This window comes from Uloborus diversus, chromosome 9 (genome assembly GCF_026930045.1).
Source record: "Uloborus diversus isolate 005 chromosome 9, Udiv.v.3.1, whole genome shotgun sequence".
Taxonomy (NCBI): Eukaryota; Metazoa; Arthropoda; class Arachnida; order Araneae; family Uloboridae; genus Uloborus; species Uloborus diversus.
The window spans coordinates 18,204,969-18,214,719 of record NC_072739.1 but is presented as its reverse complement, the minus strand read 5'-3'; the positions used below and the strand labels follow the sequence as shown (position 1 = coordinate 18,214,719).

The window sequence follows — 9,751 nt, the reverse complement described above, 5'->3', positions numbered from 1 at the left end:
TTGCAAATTGAAAAAATGCCCGAATCCCAATTTGAGAGGCAGTGTATTCGAACTAAATAGTGCATGCTCAGGTAAATTCATTGGTGAGACATGTAGGCTAAAGTGTAAGAAAGGTGGGAAAATTATAGGAAATGCAACCATTATTTGTGGGAAGAATACTTCATGGACAGGTTTTTCAGATTGTTCGTGTCCCGCACCAGATTTGGGAGCTTATCAAAAAGCAAAGGGGGATTGCAGTGAAACGCTTCCTGGGGGTGTCTGCAGATTGGAATGCATAAAGACGGGTACTGAATTCAAAGGTAAAGACTTTATAGTTTGTCAGAACAATACCATGTGGGAAGATGCTCCCTCTTGTGAGAATATTATTTGCCCCGATCCTGTATTACCTGAAATATTGGTTTTCGAACACGATTGCACTAATAAAACTGCGAATGATAAGTGCCACGTGAAATGCAAAGAGGGTGGTCGGAGGCTTGGAGAAAGTTTTATTCAATGTATTGAAGGCGTTAATTGGACATTAGCTCCCGATTGTTCTTGTCCTGAGCCTATCTTGAAACCAGGATTAGAGTTCAAAAACAACTGTAGCCAGAAAAGGCGGAATGAAACTTGCACTTTGGGGTGCAAAGTGGGATTACAGATGCTTGGTACGTCTTATTTGACGTGCCTGAACAATACCAAGTGGTCACCACAACCGGACTGTCAAAGAATATCCTGCCCAAATCCATCTCTTCCAGCATTTCTTGCATTTAATGGCTCTTGTGTATCAGATGCCACTGGCGATATGTGCCGGTTGAAATGTAAAAACGGAGGAAAATTGGTGGGTAATGATTTTATGAGGTGCACAGACGGTATGAATTGGAGCGAGAAGCCTGTTTGCACTTGTCCAAGACCAGCAGCCCGACAAAACGTGGAAATTAGAGAGCGTTGTGACCAGAAGAAGCCGGGAGATCAATGCAGGGTAGGTTGCAAACCGAAATTTAAAATTGAAGGTCTTAATTTCATCAGGTGCCAAACTAACGGGCAGTGGAACCGATTTCCACAATGCAAAAGAACGGAATGTATTGTACCGAACGTGCCAAGAGTCTTGGAAACGAATGAAAACTGCTCTAATAAAAAAATTAACGAATCATGTCTTTTGAAATGCAAAAAAGGAGGTAGCATATTAGGCGCGACATCCGTTAAATGTTTGAACACGGGTAGGTGGAGTAGATTCCCAAAGTGTTCATGTCCAGTTCCACAACTAAGCGAATTTTTAGAGCCAAAAGGAAACTGTAGCCTAAAAGAGCCAAGGCAGAAATGCGAAATACAATGCAAGCAAAATTATCGTTTAAGCGGAAACGCATTTATTACTTGCAACGACAATACAGAATGGAGTCCTCTACCTTCATGCGTAAAAATAATGTGTCCAAAACCTTTTCTTTCGGATGAATTACTGGTATTTCAGGAAAACTGTACGCTTAAGTCTGCCGGAAATACCTGTCAACTGAAATGCAAGTCAAATAGTTCGCTGATTGGCTTGGGTGACATTAAGTGCTTGCCAAATTCTACGTGGACTGAAACGCCCAAATGTGGATGCCCGAAACTGGTTCTCCGTGGAGAGCTAGAGACAGCAGAGAATTGCACTGAGAAAAGGAGAGGGGAAACTTGCTTACTGAAATGCAAGAAAAATTTCGAACTGACTTCGACAAAAAATCGCATTTTATGTTTCAATAATGCTCAGTGGGAATCTCTACCAACGTGCAGGAAAAAATTGTGTTCTTCTTTTGCACTGTCTTCTGCAATACTTGACTTTATTGGGTGTGCTTCCAAAGGTATTGGAGAAACTTGTGAAGTAAAATGCAAAAAACGTGGAGAAATGATAGGTAGTAACAAAATTACATGCAGAAATGACACGTTATGGACTTCTTTTCCCGATTGTAAGTGCCCTGCTCCTTCTTTAGGAAATAAACTAAAAACGACTGAGGACTGCAAATCAAAGAAACGGGGAGAAAAATGTACGCTAATGTGCGAAGAAGACTATCTATTAGAAGGTAGAAGTTATATTGTTTGCAAAAATGACACCACTTGGGATACTCCTCCTACTTGCAAATTAAAGAAATGCCCGAATCCCAATTTTAGAGGCAGTGTATTCGAACTAAATGGTGCATGCTCAGGTAAATTCATTGGTGAGACATGTAGGCTAAAGTGTAAGAAAGGTGGGAAAATTATAGGAAATGCAACCATTATTTGTGGGAAGAATACTTCATGGACAGGTTTTCCAGATTGTTCATGTCCCGCACCACGTTTGGGAGCTTATCAAAAAGCAAAGGGGGATTGCAGTAAAACGCTTCCTGGGGGTGTCTGCAGATTGGAATGCATAAAGACGGGTACTGAATTCAAAGGTAAAGACTTTATAGTCTGTCAGAACAATACCATGTGGGAAGATGCTCCCTCTTGTGAGAATATTATTTGCCCCGATCCTGTATTACCTGAAATATTGGTTTTCGAACAGGATTGCACTAACAAAGTTGCAAATGATAAATGTACCGTGAAATGCAAAGAGGGTGGAAAGATATTTGGAAAAAGTTTTATTCAATGTATTAAAGGCGTTAGTTGGACTTCAGCTCCTGACTGTTCTTGCCCAGAACCTGAGTTGAAACAGGGATTAGAGTTCAAAAACAACTGTAGCCAGAAAAGGCGGAATGAAACGTGCACTTTAGGGTGTAAAGTGGGATTGCAAATCCTTGGTAAGAAGTTTTTGACATGCCAGAACAATACCAAGTGGTCACCACAACCGGATTGTCAAAGAATATCCTGTCCCAATCCATCTCTTCCAACATTTCTTGCATTTAATGGCTCTTGTGTGTCAGATGCGAATGGCGATATGTGCCGGTTGAAATGTCAAAATGGAGGAAAATTGGTGGGTAATGACTTTATGAGGTGCACAGACGGTAGAAATTGGAGCGAGAAGCCTGTATGCACCTGTCCGAGACCAGCAGCCCGACAAAACGTGGAAATAAGAGAGCGTTGTGACCAAAAGAAACCGGGAGATCAATGCAGAGTAGGTTGTAAGCCGAAATTTCAAATTGAGGGTCCAAACTTCATTAAGTGCCAAAGTAATGGGCAGTGGAACCAATTTCCACAATGCAAAAGAACAGAGTGTATAGCACCGAACGTGTCAACAGTCTTGGAAACAAATGAAAACTGCTCTAATAAGAAAATTAACGAATCATGTCATTTGAAATGCAAAAAAGGAGGTAGCATATTAGGCGCGGCGTTCGTTAAATGCTTGAACACGGGTAGGTGGAGTAGATTCCCAAAGTGTTCATGTCCGGTTCCACCACTAAGCGAACTTTTAGAGGCAAAGGAAAACTGCAGCTTAAAAGAGCCAAAGCAGAAATGCGAAATACAATGCAAGCAAAATTATCGTCTAAGCGGAAATGCATTTATTACTTGCAACAACAATACAGAATGGAGTCCTCTTCCGGTATGTATGAAAATAGTCTGTGCAAAACCGTCTCTTTCAGATGTACTACTGGAATTTAAGGAAAATTGTGCTGTTAAGTATGCCGGAGACTCCTGCCAATTGAAATGCAAGTCAAATAGCTCGCTGATTGGCTCCGGTGACATTAAGTGCTTGCCAAATTCTACATGGACTGAAATGCCCAAATGTGGATGCCCGAAATTGATTCCCCGCGGAGAGCTAGAGACAGCAGAAAATTGCACTGAGAAGAGAAGAGGGGAAACTTGCTTACTAAAATGCAAGAAAAATTTCGAGCTCACTTCGACAAAAAATCGCATTTCATGTTTGGATAATGCTCAGTGGGAATCTCTGCCAACGTGCAGGAAAAAAATCTGCTCTTCTTCTGCACTGTCTTCTGCAATACTTGACTTTATTGGGTGTGCTTCAAAAGGTGTTGGAGAAACGTGTGAAGTAAAATGCAAAAAACATGGGGAAATGATAGGCAGTAATAAAATTACATGCATCAATGAGACTTCCTGGACTTCTTTTCCCGATTGTAAGTGTCCCGTACCTGCTTTAGGAAATAAATTAAGAACGACAGAGGACTGCAAATCAAAGAAACGAGGAGAAAAATGTACACTAACGTGCGAAGAAGACTATCAATTAGAAGGTAGAAGTTTTATTATTTGCAAAAATGACACCGCTTGGGATACTCCCCCTAGCTGCAAATTGAAAAAATGTCCAAATCCCGATTTGAGAGGCAGTGTATTTGAACTGAACGGTGCATGCTCGGGTAAATTCATTGGAGAGACATGTTGGGTAAAATGCCAGAACGGAGGGAAATTGATAGGAATCGGAATGATCACTTGTGGGAAGAATACTTCCTGGACAAGTTTTCCTGACTGTACGTGTCCCGCACCAAGATTGGAAAGTAATCTGGAAGCAAATGCTGATTGCAGTTCCGTGAAAAGACTCAATAAATGCCCACTGATTTGTAAAGACGGTTATGAGTTAGTTGGATCTGATTCCATTTCTTGTCAAAGTAATGGAACTTGGACGACTCAGCCCCGGTGTAAAAGAAAACAGTGCAAAGAACCGCAACTACCTGATAAAATACTTGGATGGGATGGACGGTGTGCCGGAAAATCTATTGGAGAAAAATGTACTGTAAAGTGCAAGAAAGGCGGGGAAATGATTGGAAATGGAGACATTATATGTCTAGCAGAATCCTCATGGAGTAGTTTTCCTGATTGTAAATGTCCCTTTCCAACTTTGCAATACGAATTAAAGTTTGAAAGAAGCTGCAGTTCTTTGAATCGTGGAGAAAAATGTTTCTTAAAGTGTGATGAAAACTTTAAAATTATCGGGAATAATTACATTACATGTCAGAATGATACTACTTGGAGTACCCCGCCTCGGTGCGAAATCAAAAAATGTTCAAAGCCATACATTTCTCTTCATATGCTCGAATTTGCTGATGATTGCTCTAACAAGTCCATTGGAGAAACCTGTCGCGTTAAATGTAAAAACGGTGGCAATATTGTAGGGAAAACAGTTGGAACTACAAGCATAAAATGCAAGAATGAAGTTGAATGGGATCCATTCCCAAACTGCACCTGTCCTTCTCTAAATCCAGGTCCAGGATTAGAAGTTAGAGAAAATTGCGACAGTAAAAAGTCAGGTGAGAAGTGTGAAATGAGTTGCAAACCTCAATATCAACTATTGGGGCGACATAATTACACTTTATGCCAAAATGACGCAAAATGGGGTCCACAGCCAACGTGTCAGAAAATAAGTTGCCCTGTCTCAACAATACCGGTGGAGAAATTTGACTTGGATAGAAACTGTGTAAGCAGGTTCGTTGGAGAATTTTGTGAGGTGAAATGTAAAGACGGGAAATTAATTGGTTCAGGACGCATACAGTGCTTGTTAAACGCGAGTTGGTCTTTGCCAATTTGTGGCTGCTTGAAACCTAGTTTAACCCAAGACTTAATGTTACAAGAAAATTGCGAGAACAAAATACCTGGAGAGACATGTCGAGTGGAATGCATTAACGGCTTGCAGATAAATGGAACAAATTACATAACCTGTCAAAACAATACTAAGTGGTCGACTGCACCCGTTTGCTTTGAAATGAAGTGTCCCGAACCAAGACTTTCACCGAGAGTCTATAAACTTGAACCTAGCTGTTCTTCCAAATCCATCGGGGACTCATGCAATGTGAGTTGTGCGAGAGGTGGCAAAATACTCGGATCTCCCACGATTATGTGTTTGAATGATACCACATGGAGCCGATTTCCTACGTGTGCCTGTCCGAAACCATTTTTAGATTCAGGTCTGGAGAACACGAATAACTGCAATTCCTTACGACCGGGTCGCAGGTGCAGACTAAAGTGTAAAGGAAATATGACACTGATTGGGAATACTTCTATTATTTGTCGCGGTAATACCTCTTGGAGCTCTCAACCAAAATGTAAGAGCAATTTGATCAAATGTCCGAAGCCTTTGGAGAGATACTTGAACATCGTCGAACTGCTTGAAGATTGCTCCTCAAAAGGTGTCGGCGAGACGTGTCGCTTCAAGTGCAAGCAGGGAGGAACTGTCTTGGGATCTGATACTCTACAGTGCTTTCCAAATGGTTCTTGGACTGCGTTCACGGGATGTACATGTCGAGACATTCCTTTTACAAGAGGATTACTACCTGATGTGGAGAAAAATAGAAGAAATCCCCAGTGCAGAGCAATGAAAGAGAACGACAGATGTTATGTCAAATGCGAGACAGGTTTAACGTTATACGGATTGAATATTTTTATTTGTCTACCCGATACAACCCTTTCTCCACCCACTTCTCATAGACGATATCCGACTTGTCACGGTAGGGGTTGCTGGACGCCTAGTATGGAATATCTCCCACCAGGAGGTGCTATTAAATATGAGATATATGAAACAGTAGCAAACTGCTCAGTAGTGAAAACCTACGATACCTGTCCTGTCAAATGTAAATACGGAGGTAAAATGTCGGACGATGGGTCATACATACGAAACATTACATGTTTTCCGAATGGGACATATACAGCCCTTCCTGTTTGTACATGCAAACCTTTGGTTTTGCTTGAGGGTATGCGGTTAAATAAATCGGCAAATCTTGATTGTGATAGCAAGAAACCTAGAGAAAATTGCTTCGTGGAATGCACAGAAGGTTACACAGCAGCATTCACTGACAAGTTTGAATGTATGGACACGACTAAATGGCGTGGATCGGGATCCTGCCGTTACACCGGAAGCGAAATACATATTTGCAAAAAGCTAGATCTCGGCAGCGAACATGCTATCGAAGGACCCTGCGTGCCGAAACTGGTTGGAGAATCATGTACTCTGAAATGCATATCTGGTGGCCCATATGTAGATGGAGCCATATATCACAGCGTAATGTGCATGGGCATAAGATTTTGGCGAGAGGCTCCGCACTGTACCTGCCCTTTACCTGTTTTATCTGATGGATTGGAATTGGATGTGGAACGCAATAAAGATTGCTTGGGACGCAAACCGTTGGAATTGTGTTATGTGCGTTGTCGACCGGGTTTCAAATTAAGAAGACCTGAGAAAAATTTCATCGAGTGCATGCATGAGGCCGAATGGAGTACTGATCCATACGGAATTTCGAGGGCTCAGTGTGATTACGTGGGATCTTCAATAGGCTATTGCGCACAGCCGACGCTTTCTGGAGCTCAAGAATTAGCGAGCGAATGTCTCTTGGGATTCAAGGATGATTCATGTGCAGTGAAATGCAAAGCAGGCGCAACATTTCAGGGCAATATAGTTTTTGGATACACTATATGCTTGGGCAGAAACATGTGGAGTAAATTGCCTGCGTGTCACTGTCCTCCGGCAGAAAGTGTTGGTCTCTTCAAAGGCGGTTTAGAGCTTGATATTACGAAAAATAAACACTGCAACGATGTGGCTCCGAATAAGTACTGTTATGTAAAGTGCAAGAGGGATTTCGCTTTGAGAGCTGGAGGAAGGGAGTACATAGCTTGTGAAACCAAACGAAATAGAAATGTCTGGAACACTCCTCCCGTGTGCGAATACAGAGGTGCCTTAGCCTCATACTGCTTGCAACCTGTTTTGCCTCAAGCATTGGATTTCGACTCGGACTGTGCGCTGATGAAGCCCGAAGAGTCATGCCGTTTGAAATGCAAAGGAGGTGGAAGGTTTCTTTCCGGAAAACATTACATTTCTATTAAATGCAAAGGTAATAATACGTGGGAAGAGTTGATTGATTTTAAAGACTGTGCCTGTCCGTCACCTCTCTTGACAGGTAGCGTAACTCTTAGAAAAGATATGAACAGCCATTGTGACGGAGTAAGCCCTGGAGGGAAATGTTGGTTGTCATGCCTGCCTGGTTTTACTTTAAGAGGCCATAATTACACCGCGTGTACTTTTGATGACACCGTACAGAAAGATTATGCCCTCTTCAAGTGGTCGCCTCTTCCTTACTGTGATTACACTGGCCCGTTAGAGCAATACTGCGCAAACCCTACTATACCTACTGTGCTGGAATTTGAGGGAGAATGCAGTTTGAAAGGCGTGTCAGAGGCCTGTACTTTAAAATGTAGACGTGGTGGAAGGTTTTTGAAAGATGGCAAGCAGTTCGACTACATTCATTGTATCAAGCATGGCAAGTGGAACGATCTCGTTGATTTTATTGGATGCTCGTGCCCGCCACCAAAGTTAAACGATCTACTAGCTATTGACACTGACATAAATGCAGACTGCGACTTTGTCGCACCAGGGCAGTATTGCTACTTGAAATGTCCAGGAGATCATCATGTGCGAGGCTATAACTACATCAAATGTCTCTCGGATAACACTTGGAGCTATCAGCCCTCCTGCGCGAAGGGAGTGAAGACGTGTGTGAATCCACCAGCTCTTCTACTCGGCCAAGCACTTCTGCCGGAGAGTGCCTGTTCCAACAAGAGACAGTACGAGACGTGCACGATCGCCTGCTATTCGATCGCTGGATGGTCCTACGTCACGCTCACCTGTTTCGGAGACGACGCGTGGTCTAAACCACCGAAATGTCAGTGCCAGCCCCCCTCGCTCTCTTCTGCGGCGGTCGATGAAACGCGGAATCCAAATGTTGACTGCAGGGAATTGGCTCCTGGGAATCAATGCTGGCTGAAGTGTCCTCCAGGTCAGGCGTTCGAAGCCAACGACTACATCGCTTGCCGAGCAGATGAAGACGTCGGGTGGGATCCAGAATCTAGATGCGTGCCCCTTTGCTCGCCCTTTCCTTTTCACCTCACGCAGGGCCTGGCACTGAACGAGCCTAACTGCGACCGCGTGCTCGAAGGACGATCCTGTCGCCTGAGATGTGAGCCGGGATACGTGCTGAATGGGAGAGCGTGGGCACTTTGCAGGAACGGAGAGTGGGTTGGAATACCTTCTTGCGCTTGGGGAGGATGAGGATGAACGTATGAACCTTGAAATGTGCAGAAAAACTTGGGCCTGGAATCAATTTTCGAAGTTTGCGATAAAAAAAATTGGGATTTGGGATGATTTTTTTCAATTAATAAAAGAAATACTGCGAATCGGCATGAATTTTCAAAATTTAGAATTCGAACACAAAATTCACACTTGGGATGAGTTTTTGAAGTTTAAAATTGAAAAACCTGAAGAATTTGGAAGCGTTTCCAAGTCTTAGAATAAAAGATTTTTTTTTTTTTAAATGTTAATTTAATTTAAATCTTGGAAATTGATTCAGACCTGTGAATTGGAAATTAGCTTTTTTCTTCTCAAATTTGTTTGATTTTCACTATAAATAGCAATAATTTTAATAATAATAACAATAAATTTATTAACTCTTGGAATCTAAAAGAAATTACACTCATGTATTCATTCTAATAAAAAACCAAAAGTTTAATGAGCTGTTTGTTTTCTTTCAAGTTTCTTTTTTTTCCCTTTTTTTTTAAATTTAAAAAATTCACAAAATTACTCCTCATACTCCACACAGTATGTCATGAGGCTTACAGATGTAAATGGTAAACAATGCGCATATACTGTTTTTGCAAAATTGTAATGACAAAAATAGCTAAGAAGAAGGTAGAAGTTGAAATATAGTTTACAAATTTAAGTAACAATCAAAGTTGCGAAAATGTATTTTTTAAGGTTTTAAAAGCTGTGTTCAACAATGACAAACCGGGAAGCATCAGCACACATACATGAAAGCAACATAATGAAAACATAAACGTTCAAGAAATTTACAAACAAAATAAATACACAGTTTACTAATTTAAACAACAAATAAAA

General features: G+C 41.7%; 1 protein-coding gene across 1 annotated transcript; it reads left to right on the top strand.

Moving 5' to 3' along the window:
- Positions 1-6,340: 6,340 nt before the first annotated feature.
- Positions 6,341-8,908, top strand: LOC129229786 (complement component receptor 1-like protein). Its single transcript, XM_054864161.1, has one exon. It carries the CDS (start codon positions 6,341-6,343, stop codon positions 8,906-8,908), a length of 2,568 nt encoding a protein of 855 aa, XP_054720136.1.
- Positions 8,909-9,751: the final 843 nt, after the last annotated feature.